This window comes from Ambystoma mexicanum, chromosome 1p, assembly GCF_040938575.1.
Source record: "Ambystoma mexicanum isolate Mex_15411 chromosome 1p, UKY_AmexF1_1, whole genome shotgun sequence".
In the NCBI taxonomy this organism is placed as follows: domain Eukaryota; kingdom Metazoa; phylum Chordata; class Amphibia; order Caudata; family Ambystomatidae; genus Ambystoma; species Ambystoma mexicanum.
The window spans coordinates 1,076,848,747-1,076,866,904 of NC_090921.1; the positions used below are offsets into that span (position 1 = coordinate 1,076,848,747).

Sequence of the window (18,158 nt, forward strand, 5' to 3'; positions counted from 1 at the left end):
GTTCCTTCTTCAAAGATCTTCACTTTGGGCAAGAGAATTGAGGGTGTGGCCATTAAGAGATTTAGGGGCCATAACGGTGGCTTGGAACTTAATGTGTGCAGGAAGTGGAGGCCAACTTAGATGTCAGCCACTGCCTATGTAGATTGTGTATGTTCCAAAATACAGAAACATATCGGGAACGGGTCAGGGTCACATTGAGGTTGATTTTCAAGTCTGGCATCTGGAACGTATTGTTGTTTACCAGCATGTGAGAGGGTGTTAAGCGGAAAACCTGTGCAGTTCTCTCTGGGACCACTGCAAAAGATTTAGGCTTACAGGTGTTGGCAGTAAACCCACTTGGTAGCTGTCCGTACCACACAGATTCACCTGGTAGCTGTGGCTGAGCAGTCAGACCTCTCTCAATAAAAGTTAGGCAGTATGTGGAGTATACAAAATAGGGCAATTTACACAGTAGAACAAGCAAACACGGAACAGAGCTTGGGTGTAAACATATATAGGTATTTATGAAAAACACTCTGGCACTAATACGGCAAACAACTTCAATTACAATTACTATAAGTAAATCAATTCCCCTAACAATAGTTCGACAAGTCTAGGTTCAACGGCACCGCTTATTTGCAGACAGAGGTGAATGCTTTAACCTAGATGGCACTCTAGTATTCGTTAGGATGGGAGAGAAAAGGCAGGGTATGAAATCAACTCGGTACCAACACTTTTACGAACAAATGCAAGGCAATTAAGGCAGGGTCTACTGTAGATCGCAAAGTTCAGAGGCCAGGCCCACTCGGAGAGAGGCAAGGCGATATGTCCCAAAAAGTATCACAGCGGAAATGCACTTCGAGTCTTTGTCGCAAATTGTTATAGAAAGATTGGACCAGTTCAGAACAGAAAGTTACGAAAGCTTGGAGACGACCCAATGGAAAGGCGAGGATTCAGACACCTCAGGCTAACCGTCACAAGGGAAGCCAGGCAGACACGGTACCTTGTATGTGGAGAGACAGCTCCGGCGGGGGCAGTTGTTCCTGGTGGTGGATGCAAGTCGGGGCTTTGCCAAGAGAAGAGATGATCTCGTCGTCGAAGGAAAGTTGAAGATCGTTGCACCACCAGGGAAGAGACCAACCGCGGAGTGCTCCGTCACAAGGCACCACCTTTTGGTTGCGGTATGGGCTAGTGGCTATCCGGTTGCCGGGGTGCTCAGCACGGGCAATTCAACCACTGCGACCTGGAAGCGAAGAAAAAGCAAAGGGGACTGGTTGTGCCCACCAGTCAGGGGAAGAAGACTCTCCGGCGGGGAGATCTCCTCTGTCGTCGGGAAGTGGTGAGTCGGTTCAGCAGGGCTCCACCGGAGGTGTCGTCGTTGCAGGTCGGCTCAGCTTTACCCTCGTCGGATTCTTAGGTCCTGTGGCGACTTCTGAAGATCCAGTCCCAAAAGCCCTGCTTTTATGTAGCAAACCCCCATTCATTCAGCCTAGCTGTCAATCAAAACACGCTAAGTGGTGAGCGGGGTGGCTCACCACTTGGGCCAATCATACCAGAGTGCGACTTGACTTGGCAAGGCAACTCAGTCCAGGGTGCCTAAACCCCCTCCCACACCCCCTGTGGTACCCAGACAGAATGGCACCACTTTGGAGGGCCTCTGTGCAGAAGCCCGCCAAAAGTGGAACAAAGGGCTCAACCTTTGGTTTAGGAGTTACAGAGACGAACACAGACGCCATTTTAAAAACCGAGTTCTGGCAGAAAATACCAACCGATAGATTTATTTAAGACAAATAAACCGGTGGTATGTTAGAGACTAACGAGAAAAAGTATTAACCTCCAACAATGGTAAGAATCCCACAGAGTTATATTCGGGGTCGAATATAACAAGTAGTTTCCACTGCCACCAGCCAAAACTCGACGAGGGGGGACGGGACAGTGCCCCCTCGAATAACAGACCCAGGAGTAATCGAATTACCCCTACCAGTACGTCCACAATAGGATGGTTTGTACTAGTTCTGTTAGTAAATTTAGGTCTATTAAAGCCAATGGTGACTTTACATGCCCTGGGAGACAGTAGTCAGTCCCAGGGTATGGAGTCTATGGTGGGGATCCTCTAGGACGCCCCAGTGTTACGGCACGGAGGGTGCGGTGTAACACACATAGTAAAACATATGAGACCCTATGGAGTAAAAGACCCCATAGCCCATGGAACACATTGACATTCAAAGGAATTAACCACATTCATGTCCAAGAGTGGGAGAAAAGAGTCTCACTCTTGGCAGGATGGAAAAAAAAAAACTCCAGAAATCCAGCAAAGCTGCTGGGGGACTCACTAGGTTAGGAAATTCAGCCTAAACAGAGAATTCTCCCTAACAGAGGGTCCGTCCATGCATTTAGCATCTTTATAATGACCTATTCAAACATAGATGCAGCTTACACAATTTGTCAGGTGTCTAGTGGGTGCACATCCCACTTCTCTGTTGTATATGCATTACTCTACACCAATGGTCTTCAAAATGTGGGGCTGGCCCCCACTGGAAGGGCCCGAAGGTTGGCCAGGGGGATGCAAGGCTCTTCAAAAAGGGAGTACAGTGACTATTTTCACTAGAACAATTGAGCAGGAATGGCGTCTGGGGGGATATCCAACACTATTATCACTCAAGGGGCTGAGGGGGGCTAGACAACTATATGTTTACTGAAGGGGGGTCTCAGAATAAGAAGGTTTGAATACCACTGATCTAGACTGAGATTATTCTTTTTTTACACGGGATAGACTTCTCTACCAATACTCATTGGTGATGGTCACATTAAAGCTGGACTGCCAATCTCCTGTACCTTTGCTGAGCCTTTACAGTTTCTCTGTGGGTAGCAATCTACTACATTTTTGAGGCATTTGGGCTTCTATGATTGACCAAGGAAGGCAAGAAAAGTGTGTGTGTGTTGCAGCTATTATCCAACGGAAGCCTTAAGTATCAGTGTATCAAGACGCAGTAATCCCAGACATCCACAGTAAGGCGGCCACAGTCTTTCTTCACTATACAAAAATCAACATAGGTACACCTGAATAAAAACTTTGGTATCTGCATGAAAAAGTGAGCCAAAAACTAAAAGATTGAATAGGATCCTTCCACAAATGTAGAGCTTTTGCTTGATTGTCATCTGAAATTCAAGGCTAGCATTTGCTTCAATGTTACTATACCCCTGACGAGATGCCTGGCCACAAAGGTATTTGATAGTTTTTGATCACTTTTCAACTTTATTACTTGATTAAGAAATGTACAAAAAAGGTAGCAGGCGCCCCTCTCTCGAAAGAACAAGGCATGATAACCTGTTCAGTGGTTATTAACCACAAGAGTACCATCTGCTCACTGTGCTTAGAGAGGCTCAGCTTCACCTCACTGATGATGCCCAACAAGGCTGAAACACGTGTATGGGGTTGCTGGTGTTACTCTTGTTCAGAAAGGAATTGCCATAGCATTTCGGTGCTGGACTGCCCATGTGGGCGGGACAAAGACTGATATGCAAATGGATATTTTCCATCTGTGAAAGGTACAGTGAGCAAAAAGCAGATGGCTGTGAACTCTCAATGTGGTTAACAACCACTGAACAGGTTATCATGCCTTGTTCTTCCGAGAGAGGGGCGCCTGCTATCTTTGTTGATTAAGAAATGTAGCCTGAGCTTGCTCTCTGGAGATGCTGAGAGCCTCTGAGTGGCCTCGTATCCAGCATATCGAAGTGAAAATATAGACACAATATATCAGGACCAGTCAATATATTCAAGTATAGAAACACATCTTTCATTGAGAGCAAAACATCCCAAAGTGTAAAAAGTATGCAGCTACAAACCCAAAGTGAACAGCACCTCCCTGGAGAAAGCTATTATTATTTCAATGGATCTCAAACTTCAAAACAGTGCACACAAAATCAAGAAATGTGTGAAGCATTTTCTCAAGAGTTGGAAGACTTTAGGGGATGGAGTCCTCAACCATTATTCTTACATGGGTAATTAACGAGTTACAGCAAAACTGTGCTAGCCATTGGCAGGTACATGTTGTAGCACACCGAAAACCAAGCGACATGTATACATTTTCCCTGACTCGGTAATGCCCCCACCGCTCGGGGCATATTGCTTAAGTATGTCCCTCCAGCCAACCCTAACTGTTCATACATTTGTATTGGCCCTAGAATGCGCAGGTGAGCCACTTATCTAGGGTGAGTGGACAGAAAAGAAAACTGACCCTATCCTACACTCACTTAATGTGTTCCCATTCGTGCAATACAGAAATCAGAGAGGCCGGATAGGTGAGCACGGGAGGGAGTTATCTACCACTTTTAATGCTCCCTTCTCACTTGATCTGAATTTTTTTTTTTAAAAAAGGCATTAAAGACAAAACAAAAGGCCTACAATATGTACTTGGACATCCCACAACAACGGTCAACCGGTTTCCACAGAACAAGTGACGCAGATGGAGCAGGAAAGCTCGGGAGGCTGATCAAATAAGATAAGCCATAGCGAGCTGGCGAGTCGACACGCCGCTTTCCCTAGAAGGCAAAAAGTGAGATTGCCACTGGGAATAAAGTTAAAAAAAACAGAGGAATATAAAAAAAAAAACTTGAGGCCTGTCGTCAAGACCTGATGACTACCTGCACTATGGAAAAGATGTGAAGTTTTGTTGGTCCTGAAGAAAGTGTGAGAAAGTAATACTAATCCACTGAAACTGTTGTCGTGGGGTGTCCGAGTACTAATTGGGCACCTTTTTTTGTCTTTAATGTCTTTTTAAAATTAAAATAATTGAGAATCGTTGGACAAATGGGAACACATTTGGTTGGTTTTGGGATAGGGTCAGTTTCCTTTTCTGTCCACTTACCCTATATAGGCTGCTCACCACCGCATTCTAGTGCTAGTACATATATGGACAGTTAGTGTTGGCTGAAGGGACATGCTATTGATTAGCTAATGAAAAAAAATGAATGAAAGTTTTTGGATGGATGCATCTTTGTGTGAGAAGAGTCCCAGAGTGGAACCTTTTCAGTGGGTTGGATAAGGTTGGTAGACTTGCCAGTGGCAAAGGATCTAGTTGTCCTTAAATTGCCCACAGCTGGTTTCCAAACACTAGGAGGCCTAAGGGCAAAGTTAGAGAAACAGTATATTTTTACGGTAAGTCGATGACACACAAGTACTGTCAGATTTTCTCCAGCCGCCTGTAAGTCCAACTCATAATTCTGTGCGAGCCCTTGTTATGTCGATAGAGCATTGACAAGAGGTGGGGGTCGGCTCATGATACCGGGGAGCATTAGAGATTGGGAGTCAGAGAGCACATCAGTCATAGGAATCGGTTTATTACAGGCAAGACTGTAGATTCTCGGTTGAAGGGATAGGTTCTGCTGTCTGCATCTGTATTTTCTGTAACAAGACAAGGTTGGCGTCATCTGGTTATCCAGGTCAACATGCATACACACGTGCATAAAGGTTCACCCACACACACACAGATGCATACATGTAGACACACAAATGCATACATGTACACACACACACACACACACACACACACAGCAGCATGAATGCATGCACACAAACGTGTCTCCTTTTACAGTGATTGGTAGACTCCAGTGGGATACCAGCAGCATCCCGGTAAAATACCTATAGTCCTCTGCATGTGTGAGAGAATTGTTCCTGTCTCTCAAAGTAAAGAGTCTAGTGCTGGCATCCCCTCGATTCTCCAGAACAGCATTTTAGAATGAACAAGAGCCTACTCAAGATCCATGACTTCTGTCTACGTCCAATGGAGGACAGCAACTTAGTTAAGAGTTCTGAGGGGTGTCTGTTTTAAGAGGTTGTAGACCATAAATTCGGTGATCACCCTGGAAAGTAGACATCACAATTTAGAATGTATTCCTAGAGCAAGAGTTAACTCTTAGAACTAGGATCTAAATTTTAAGTGTCGGTCAACACCAATATCATTGAAAGTCTAAGTCAAAACCGAAGAACAAAAGTCATGACCCATGATAGTCAGCGTCCACTTGGTGTGAAGAGAGAACGCACAAGAAAGATAGCAACCTGGTGGGCAGAGTGAAATTCACAGTAGTAAGACAAGGTTTGGAGATACTCGGGTGCGAGGAAACGTTTGATGATTTGCTAGTCCAGTTTTAAAATCAAGCAAAATGCAGTGTGATACTCTTAATTGGACTACCTGGAAAAATTCTAGCTACTCAAGCCCCATACACATCTTCAGCAGATGCTAGTAACATAATGAAATGAACAACAACAAAAAACCAAACTGGTCATTTATTTCTCTTAGAAAAAGAAAACGTCCAGTTTAAACTCTATTGGGTGAAGGATGAGTATATGTCAAACGAAGGCCCGGGACGGCCACCTTCCCTACAAAGGCATACGTTCGAAAGGTTCTATGTGGTTTTTCCAACATGAGTTTTTAAAAAATAATTTTGTTGAAGAAATGATTTTGAAAAATCTCATTTAAAAAAGAATAGTTGGGCCACCCAACCCCCTGTTTCCCTACGTTATAAACCCTACCACAATCACCTCCCCACCGCTGGTAACTCCTTACCCCAACCCCCAAATATTTCAATTCGTTTTTAAAAAACAATTTGGATAGGTTTTTAAAAGGCATAAGAAAACGCCTGTTAGCAAATCAATGCAATACCGTCTGAAAGCAGTGAAGAAACAACAGTACTCACTGGAAATAATTCACAATTCTGAAAGTGCTGAGAAGGCACATTTTATGCACACATATCTACTGCGCATACTGGTCCTCATCACAAGTTGGGAGGTAGCCCTTAAATACGGCGGTAACGCTATAATCGCTGAATTTAAGGGCTGGCCCAATCACGAGTTGGACGCTAAATGGGCTGTATTGCCTCCAGCAAAAAGAGTAACTTTAGTGCCCGTTTTCGGCCCTATTACTGCCAGCACAAATACTGCTCATGGTAATAGCGCCCCCAACCCCTTTGGGTGCTATGGACCCAATGGGGAATGGCCAATACACCACCCAACCACTACTCGTGATCTGGCGCCCGGACCGAGTACCGGTAATGCTATTTGCGTTGGCGGTATCCCAGCAGTATTTCCACCGGGATACCGCCAGACTCGTGATGAGGCCCGGCGTTCTAAAAATTAGGCACAATCTTAAAGTGGGGGTACATTTGAAAAATTATGGTATTTTAGAAACGTACTGAAAAATGTAGAAACGATGTGACAGCAGGGGGAGTTAGTTCACATTTACATCTAAAGAGATGTCCTGTAGCCTCAATGCAGTGTGAGGGCTCTGTGATTTCAGTGCAGTTCCTTAGGCTTAGTGGCTTGCATACAATGTGACCTCTACAAAATATGTTGCCACGGTTTAAAGGGTGACATTTCCACTATTACCTCAATCTGCCTCATGCTTGATATTGGCTTACTGACTTTCATACAATGTGGCAAGCGTAAACTACACTTGTTTGGATTGTTCGCACATCCTTCCATGGGGTTGGTGGGGGTAAAGCTTGGATTGTTTATTTGTTATTTGTCGAGGATGTCAGATCCTTCCTAAGGGTAAGCCACTTCCTACAAAACACCTTAATGACTATATGCACACAATGGCACTTTTGTGGGCTGACGTGTTCATGGAAGACCTTGGACAAGTGTTCTTAAAACAACAATCAAATAAACCACTAACATACCTGAAACACATTGATGACATTTTCTTGATTTGGATAGAAGGCATAATTTCTCTAAACAATTCCATAAATCCCAGAATCGTTTCCACTGCTCCATCAAGTTCACCATGGAATACGCTAATACGAGCATACACGTCCTTGATATGATATGATGTGACATTTATAACGCGCCTGTACACAAGTGATACCACTGTCTGTTGCATGGAAGAACCACCTAGGACAACTGTGTACAAGGTACTCACCGGCAAGAAGACATATCTGCACAGGACAAGTTTCCATCCAGGCCACAAAACAGTGTGTTACCTAGAGACAATCTATTCACTTCCAATGTATATGTTCCAGCAGGAAAACAAGGGAAGGTCAACTTGCCACACTCTGTACAACCGTCCCACAAAAGGATCACTCCGCCAGACAAATGAACAGGGAATTATATCATGAATTAAGAATACCCAGAGGCAACCTGCTACAATAAATAGCAGAAATACAGTATACTCTTGGACTAATAATCCAGTATTAGCACAACTGAACATAACTGTTCAGGACCGACAACTAATATTCAGCAGGGATGATGAGCTGAGAGAACATTTTAAGAAAACTACCTCAATTGCGCAAAAGTAACTTAGAAATCTAGCGTGAACCCTGTCCTGAAGTGCATTTCAACTACATCAAGAACAAATCAAAAATACCCATGCAATCACAAAGGGTGCCAACTGATCTGTACCTATTCTTCCATGACAACGCCCAGAACAAAACAATATAGATACATGGGTCATAGAACTGCAAATCATCCATTGTCGCAATAAGCCCTGAGACGGCGGGCCATTACCGCCTAAGGTAATGCCCCTGGGGCCCACAGTTACAGAAGGCCCCGCCGTGAAGGGGCTTATTGCCATTAGTACCACGGCCTGTTAGACTAATGTTTTCCCCAGCTTCGAGACGCTTTGCATTTCGCAGCCAGAAAAAAAAAGTTAAAAAAGTTTGAAAAAATGGCCACTGTGGACAGAAAACATAGTCCATTTTCTCTTTCTCTTGTGGCCGTGGTATACAAAAAAAATGGCTGCCATTGAAAGGGAGAAGGGACTATAAGTAGTCCCTTCTCCCTTTCCGTGGCGGCCATTCCAGAACGAAAATGTCCTCGGAGATGAGACCGAGCTGCACGCTGTTGCGTGATCGGGATTACCATCAGGTAAGTCTCGGAATCCTGCCAACCACAGGGAAGTGTTTTTGTTTGTTCCTGTGCCGGGTACTAATGTTGTATAAATCATCCATTGCAAGGAATGCCCACAAGGAAAGTATGCCGGTGACACTTGCTAGAAATTGTGCAAAACAATGAACCTGCAAAGTCACCACCTCGAGCCTCACAAAAGAAAATACCAGTGACTCACCACTCCACAAGGATGGGCACTCTCTCTCTTGGATACCACATACAGAAGGACGTGGGAGCTCTCAAATATTTAAAGATAAGATTCTCAACCTAAAAGATAGAAGTGTGAACATAGATATGGAATGTATTAAATACTATGGCCAACTCTGAGCCCAGAACAAGGCAAGCACACCAACAGCCCCAGAAGACAACATGCAAGTTCTGCCTATCACCAATAGATGTGGGAGCTACTGTTCAAAACACTAGTGGGTGAGGACACAGAATAATGCCAATGGCAATCTTGGGTGCCTAAGTTCAAATAGTTGGCACCCAATAGTGTGCATCAAGCATACTGAGATAGGAGTGGGTAGCAAGGGTAGCAATGATGTGGCTTGGGAACACATGAGTGGCACAGACAAGCGAAAACAGGAGATTGCCAACAGTAACAAGCCCAAAATAGTTGTAGCACAACATGTGTTACCATCTGCTGACCTTACCATGCTTCTTACCTCTCTCGCGTGTCCCGCTGATGCCGAGTCAGTAGATCATCAAGGGGTCAGACAGTAGGTTATTCCAGGAAGGTATTGAAGTAGGGCAGCCAGAAAAGGTAGGATGGACCCCAAATCCCAGTAAAGGCTGTATACAAATAATGTGGATAAAGTGCCTACAAACCATTGCAAATTAGATGGACATAATAGGGAGATCATCCTGAGCAAGGTAGCGTCTGGCGTTCTGATCTTCTTTTTAGCATTTTTTTTCAGCACTTCCCAAGGTGGAGTAGGGGCAAGCAACCCCATGCGTGAAAGCCAGAACTTTGCCGCTTTTGTACAAAATAGATGCTAAGGCATAACATGGGCCTACAAGTCATAGAATGCACTATTAAACAAAGTCCTTGAAAACAGTCTCTTAAACCTAACCAAATGTCTACAAATATGTGTAATTAGCACCCGGGGTGGGATGCGCTGCCAATCGGGTTCTGTGGATCGTGGGATGAAACCTCTGATCACGGCCCACATTGCAAGAAAATCTGCAGGCTGCTTCCCCACCCCGCAGCACCTTCTTACCCCACCCTCCCTTTCATTTTTTTTCTTTTTTTTTTTACTAGACCCAATCCCCCTCCCCAACACCACTTACCTGATTGTAGCGGTGGCAGCGACTGCCGCTGCCGCAGTATCTTCCCTGGATCATGGTTCTCTGGCCGCCATGGTAATGCAAGAGGTGCTCCGTACGAAGCCCCGCCTTCTACAACCATGGCAGCCACGGCAACATTTTTTCATTCTTTGAATGGCATGCTCGTGGCGTCCCAGTCAATGAATGAAGATAGTTCTTTTTTTTAACAACACAGGTTACCACTTTGGTTACCCGGGGTGCTAATGGCATTAGTAACCCATTCCATGGGCTACACTGGGGGGGTACCGTCCTGGTGCCCTCATTAACTGCCCTTGCTTCGCTCGGGCCATTAACTCAGGCAGCCGGGCCATTATCACCCACGGATCGCAGTGAAGGAAAGTAGTGGCCTCTTCACATGTGGCGAGAACTTAAGCGTGGGGTTCCCAATGTCACCGGGAGCACCGTCGCTGCAGGCAGGATCATGAGCCCGGTATTTGCTATGATAACTGTAGAGAAAGCAATGCTTGCCCAGAAGGGAGGATTCGGATGCACAGGACAGCAATACAGACCCTCCAATAGGCACCTGTCCCAAAGCTTCCCCTGTTGTCCTTTGTTCTCTTTCCACCTTGATTTCATTTCAGTTTGTACCCGAGTACCACAGGGAACAGGGCACAGAACCAAACCACACACAACCCAGAAGGAGCCTTGTAAATAATGCATTTAATACATTATTGGGGCAAACAAAATATGTATATGTATAGGAATAACATTTTTTATGTATTCACTGTGGCACACATGTTGTGAAGTATTTATCTCAGGGCTAGGGCGTCCCCTTACCAGGCGCATAGCATAAAGTTTGGGAGCCCCCCTGCGAGCTATGCTGAGGCCCACAGACCCCCCGCCCCCTCCAGCTCATGGGTCATGCCACGCTCTTGGCCGGCCTAGACTATCACACTTGCGCAATACACAGAATCCTGCTGCTGCAGGGGCACGCCACCCACTGCACTAGTAGAAATATATAAACATGTGTTTTAATGCATTACACAACACACTTTCTGAGAAAAGTAAGGAGGTTGAGGTAAAAGCTAAATTGTAGGAGGGAGGGAGAAATCAAGAGTCAGGTTGGAGAGGAAGGGGCAAAAGATCAAAGATATGTATCTGGAGAATCTAAAGAAGAGGATAAAGCATCTCAGGAGGTTGGTGGTAAAAGTCAAGAGCAGGGGACTGGAAGTTTGTTGTTGAGGTAGTCATCTGAAGCGATTGGGGAAAATCAAAAGGAAGAGATTGGGGATTTGGCGGAAGAAGTGGTTGGGGAAGAGATCAAAAAGGTGGACAAGAAGAGTTACAAGGAGGTGGAAGGAAGAACAATCAAAAAGGCTCCGGAGGAGAGTAATCAGGAGGTGGGCGGGAGAAATATAGAGGAAGTCAACGAGAGGAGTCAAATTGAGAATTTTAGAGGAGATACCAATGAGGTTATGGAGCAGAGGGAGGAAGGTGCTCTAGCTCTTCACCTTCACTCTTTGTCAGTGCTACTATGCTTTCTGTTTTCTTCAGCATGACATGTTTCAACACCTTTTTAATCTCAAGCTTAGTGCAATCCTTTTCACATTTGTCTTACAATGGGTGAATGTGTAGTGGGATTGATGGCACATGACTACTCCCAGTCTATTGAATAGAATAGCACAGTTCGGCTCCGTGAACAGATATGGGGATGTCGGATCAAGGGCCTCTGCCATCAACAGTTGTTTTCCTGGGATCCCAAATAAACTTCATGCACTATGTTAATCGCAGATGCCCTTAGTAAAGGTGGCCTAGAGATTGGCACATTGAGTTTAGCCCCATACGATCCCCAGGTGTTTAAATGTATATCCACAGGCGGGTTATAGGATTCAGAAAGATGTTACTGTACTGTATATTAAGCACTTTACTCTGAATATCTCTGGAGACCTTTTTTAATGACCAGCTAATTATATGTGTTCATAATGGGGGTGATTAATATTAATGATGGAGATCATTGGTGGGAAGGAACAAACCTATAACTCATGCTCACTTCCCAGACTAAGTGGAAGAGGACGCCAACCCAACCATGTTTGAGGTACGCCGACGATGTTGTTATAATTGGTAGGACACCAAAAGAAGTTATTGGATGGGTATGTTTCATGTGTGACAACTTTTAAGATGAATGTCGATGTTAATAAATCAACAATTATGATACATAAAAGCAAAAAAAGTCAAATTACCCCAAACTTTTGTATAACTTCAGAAGTATTTGCGGACTTTGAGTCTTTTAATGACTTAGGCATTTGCTTTAATAAGAATAGATCACTGCAGTCACATGTGCAGAATTTAGCAATTGGTACAATCCAATTTAGGAATACAACGTTTTAGGCTAACGATGGAGGTAGTGCCATAATCCCAGCACAGAAGCTTATACAGCCAAACATGGGGCAAAGCTCGCTGTGCTGCAGGTGAATGGTCCATAAAGTATCACGACTGTACAGGTAAAACGGAACAAGACTTCTTAAAATTAATTCTGGGAGTAAGGAAATGTATGGCTAATGTACGTATGTATTTGGAATGTGACACTATACCCATTGATGTAACATTAGAAGCTGCACCTGCTTGTATGTGGTTGTCAGTTTGGCTAATAAGCAAGTCAGACTGACTCTGTTACTGATAGATGTTTTGAAGTTGGCCAGCATGAAAGGAACTCATGAGAAGCCATCTTCCGTTGGCTTGTCAGTGGTATATACGAACAAACAAGACATAGTAAAGTCAGCCAGAAATGTCCTTAAGCAACAAATGTTAAGGAAATAGGATCTAACCTTGAGTGACATACAAAGGAAATCTACAGTTGGATTGTTTTATACAAATGTTGTATTTCTACCATTGAAAGATACTTATCTAAATGTTGTAACAAATGTAAAACTAAGGGAATTAATGACAAGAGTTTGTTTGCACATTCTGTTTTTGAAGCAACATTTAGTGAATTACAGGTTGACATATAGATTGTATATGGAAACTGCAGATGCATACATTATGATTACTCGAACAATTTTTAAATGATGCATTTAGATTTATGTAATGCCTGATCGAATGATGGGAAAGGTTTTCTTAAAGGTTTGTATGTAAAAGTATGTATTTAGTCTCCCTTGTGGTTGTATGCTTGCTTGTTATTTATTTATTTTCTGTACAGTTTGGTGAATGTTATTCGAAGAAACTTACATTGAATTGAATTGAATTGAATTGTAGTGGAGCGCTCGAGCTGTTTCATTATTCGGAATGGACGTATCTTTGTCTCTTTTTGGCTGCAGGAAAAGATATTGAAATTCAGCAAGAAAGTCATCTGTTCACTACTGCACAGTCACTCAAAGCTGTTGGAAACATTTGGAACCATCCCACAGAAAGCCCTTCTCGGTTGCAGCCTAGGCCACCAGGACTGACACAGAAGCCTATCTCCGATACAGTCCATTCAACAGCTGTGGTAACAGGGACATGCTGCTCGCTGGCTGTCCAGTCGGCACTGAAGCCTATACGGGTGAGGCGCAAGTATCAAGCAACAACATCAACTCTTTTGTGCAAAAAAACATTTAGCTTTGGATTGAAACTATTAGGGAGGTAGCATTTCTGTAAAAGTAATGACAATTTATTTCAATAGCGGATATACTGAAACCTTAATATTATAAGAAGCAAAGTATGGCTTCTTTGCCATTGATATTGGCATAGAAATGTAAAAACATTGCATGTGTAGTAGCAACATGAGATGATACAGGCATTACACAGGAACAAGTGAGGCCAAGAGCTGGGCGTGGGGGTGGGGTCTGTACACAGGACAAGGCTACCCAAAGGGGCCAGAGAATATACGTTTTAACAGTGTAGGATTGGGTTCCCCTTGAGAAGGGGTTTAAGCAATAGTAGTCCTATTCGGCGGAGCCTGGCGTGTGTGGCGTGTGGGGAATGTGTTCCAGAATCGTGATCCTCAACGAGAGAGGCGTGTCTTCAGTTTTTAGTCTGGTTCTTTCGAGGCTTCTTGTGCTGCACTCGCTCTCTGAGATAGGACATGTTTCTTCCATTTAGTGAAGAGGCTACAAGAAGAAACAGGCCTGCAGTGCCGCAAAAGCACATTGAAAACCCGCAGCTTGGGGTAAGGTGGCTATGTTTTGCCAATCCTTTATGAACTTTTTAATGGCATTCAGAAGCCATCTCAGATGGGTCAGTGTGGGGTCTGGAACTCCGGGCGGGAGGGGGACAATGCGGGGGAGGGCATTGCCAGGATCTTGGTCAGAAAGTATCAGCACATGTGCAACTGTTCTGAAGTCCCCATCAAAATGATAGGGCATCGCCTTATGCAGCAGCGGGAAGGCGGGTGCCATGCTAACTTGCTCTTCTTGGCGGCATTGGATTTGAAAGAGAGACTGATGTCATTGAAGCAGCCAAGTGACTTAGCATGTTTAGATAGTTGGGCTTTGACTCTTTCCAGCTGGTATCGTGGAATGATTGAATCGTACTAACATGTCGCTGCGGTCGTGGCACCATAACGAATACTGCGCCTGAACGCAGTACGAAAATGCCAACCCTCATTACGATGACTAAGGCAAGCAGGGGTTGCTGGGGTGTCCCCTGCTCCCCTTAGTCAGTGTAATGGGGTTCACGGATTGCAGGGGAGTCTCCCACTTCCGTTAGATGGAGAGCGGGGGACAAAGTTTAGGAGAGAAAAGTAAAAGGGCCGTGCAGTGCCAGCTCCTACCCGCGTAGGTGGGTGAGAACTGATGCCGCCGGGGATAGAGTAGAGTCGGCGCACAAAGTGTACTGCCGAGAATGTAAGTGCATTGGGGGAGTGGGTGGGGGGATGCGGGCAACAAGAGATCTGGGTGGCGCAGTAATCACATAGATCTGAGTTATTCCTGGGTATGAGCTTTAGAATTGTTGATCACAAGGAAAAAATCTGTGTTTCTGTAATTTTGTATGAAGTAGATGTTGATCTTTAGGCTTGGATGGTGGGGGGCAGTGTCTAAGCTCACACTCACTAAGGGATTTCAGTAGCGTTCCACGTCATCAATGTGCTGGTGAAACTTGGAGTTGTGTTGGGCAATGAGTACTCTAAGGTGCTCTCTGCATTTCTTGAAAATCACAGGGAGAGAGCACATCCTTGAGAAGATGTGTTGCTAGGTCTGGAAAAGACCCGGGGCTACGCTAATGTCGGAACTGTCGGGGCTGGTGGCTAGCTAGCCTATTGATTGCAGCTCCTGAGCTTCTAGCCTGGGCTACACCAAGAGACCTGGGGCTACAGCCCCTTTAGCACCCCCCTAAAGCAATGCCTCTGCTTGAGATGTCCATGGGTAACTTTATATACCCTACAATGTCATCCATATTGTGCCTGTTGTTGGAGCATAGGAGAAACAAACATAGCAGAATTTGTAAAAAAAACCTTTGAGTGCAGCAAGGAACTTGTCTGACAATGTTGAAGGTTGGTGAGAGACAACATAGGACCGGGAAGCAGGAGGTATTATTGGTGGTAATGGTGAGGGCATCGTACCCCAGATGGGTGGATGCTGTTCAGGGGCTGCACTGACGCCTGGCTGGCTGTCTCAGGGGACCATGATACTGTGGATTTCTTTTTGAATTTGGAAGGTGACTGCCTTTTCACTTGTCCTACTTTGGAAAGGTAGAGGGCCATGAAGGGTACTAATTAGGGGACTGCATGGGTACAAAATCAGGTATGTGTATGTAGCGCATTATAAATAACCTATCATATCATATCATATCAGGAGGATTTGGCATGTGCGAGTGAGACATTGGTTATGTTGCGGTAGAGTGTGAGTCCTCCTCCGCTTTAGGACCAGACAATGGATGTACGCAGGAGCTCATTGTTGTGTAATGTAGCTTTGAGATGGAGGAGGATGCTGACAAGGTCTGTTTTTGAGAGTGCAAAGTGGAACAGGAGGAAGGATGATATCATGTTTGGAGAATTTCCTTAAGACCGCTAAGGCATACAATAAAGAACTAAATATTTCAACCAGTCTTAGATTCAATACCATTTTCATCAACCATTGGAAGCATAAGCATTCTGACCTTAAAAAATCGGAAAGCCTTGTAAAACTGTGGACTCTTTCCTATATCATATGTTGAGTAGAGGAAGCTAAGGAAACTCACTCAACAACCCTCTGATCTACATTATATGCATTTTTCCCAGTTACGATTTTCCTATTAAAATACAAACTAAGTAGAACGATACTGGAGAAGAGGATCATTCGATAATTGAGCTGTTTTTATATACATATCCAATTTTGACAAACTCCGATAACCTGCGATAGTTGAGACAGGTTTTACGATCAAGAGCAGAGCGGCGGTCTGAAGAAGGATGGTCTAGATTTCATTTGGGCCCTTTTTGCTGTTTGATATCACAAAGCCTCCATTTAGACTGGTTAAGCGAGATTGTGGGGGCGGCAGATCCCACAGCAGACCTTTGCAGTGGTGGGAAGGCAAGTGGGTAGGTGGGGAATGTGACACTGTTAAGAAGCGCTTCGTAGTCTCAGAGAGTGTGGATTTCGGTTAAAAACCGATGAGCAGTGGGAGGGCCACACTGACACTTTTCAGGAACCAGCTGGTCTGCAAAGTATAACATACCCATGTGCGCAGTATGCTTCAGGAAGAGTGATGGGATGAAAGCCAATAACCTTTTTGCAATATTTGTGTAGTTCCCCTGCAGTCCTTCGAGGGGTGACCGAGGAGACGTCCAAGTTTGCATCATGGAAGACTGGGTGAGGGGAAATGCACCGGCAAGGATCCCAGAGGAATCCGTAGCGGAGTTCCAAGCAGAGACCCAGCGCTGGTTCAAGGAGACGCAGGCGAGCAGGATCCTTCCGCAAGGAGAAACACCGGAATGGTTCCACGGGTTCACCACTAGGAGGTAAGGAGGCTCAACCAGCAGTTTCCTTCACTGTTCAAAACCAATTGCACTGTTGGTCCAGTTTTGCACTTGAGCAAAACCAATGTGCTATTTTACAACCGCACAATCCATTAAAGGTAGCTCGGCCACAGAATACATGTCTGGCTTAGTTGCTTGGTTCTGGGTGGAGTTGGTTTTGATAGAGATTAACAGTCCTTTGAATGCTATTTCCAGTAACACTGATCTTTTAATATGTTTAGTTCAATCGTTAATTACCAAGGCATTGTTAAAAATTGGTTGTATACGAATTGTTCGTTTTACAACTGCTCGAATGACAATTGACCTTTTCACAATTGACCGAATTATGAAGGTCAATTGTACCATATATGTGGGGGGAAACCCCACCACAACCCCCCACCCAACGCGCCAAACCACCCAAAACCCATATATATATATATATATATATATATATATATATATATATATATATATATATATATCTTTATATATATATATATATATATTCAGTCAATTGTGAAAAGGTCAATTGTGACCCTTTAAATTCGGTCAATTGTTCATTCGAACAATTGTAAACGAACAATTTGGGTAATACCTAAAAATTATAATAACAATAAGAATATCAATAAAAAACGCATTGTGATACACAAACAGTCATCAGAAAGCATCTTTTCACCATAAAGGGATGTACATACATTACAAAAGCCTTTAACAAAATATATGGAAAATGACAATTGTGTTAATCATAAAAAAACGATAACCATAAACTCACATTAATTGGTACGGTATCCACAAAAAGGGAAACACCTGCGTTTCATTGTATTGGCTAAGTGAGATATCACTTATGTGACAGGGCCTTGGTTTCCGCCCATCAGAGGAGGGAGGCAGTTGGCCCATTAGAGGAGGGAGGCAGTTGGCCCATCATGGGAGGGAGACAGTCCCCACCCCCAACACCAGTGGGCATGCGCAACCCCTTTTCAACCCCTCTTAACCTGTTGTGATGGCGGCCTCCACACCGCACAGGCACACCATAGCGACATATGACAATATGGCCGGGGAACGCAGCGCCTGCAACACCAAAACGGGATGCAGAGGAGAGAAAGATCATGCTACGTATACCTGCCG

The 18,158-nt window shown here is 44.4% G+C and overlaps 1 protein-coding gene across 1 annotated transcript in view; it reads left to right on the forward strand.

The window, feature by feature from the left end:
- The window catches only part of SH2D2A (SH2 domain containing 2A), a 333,990-nt gene that overhangs the window by 141,781 nt on the left and 174,051 nt on the right, over positions 1-18,158 (forward strand). The window contains exons 2-3 of the mRNA XM_069604582.1: positions 13,441-13,664; positions 16,825-17,036. Of these exons, the coding sequence (XP_069460683.1) occupies positions 13,441-13,664; positions 16,825-17,036 (436 nt within the window). The remainder of the gene's footprint in view (positions 1-13,440; positions 13,665-16,824; positions 17,037-18,158) is intronic.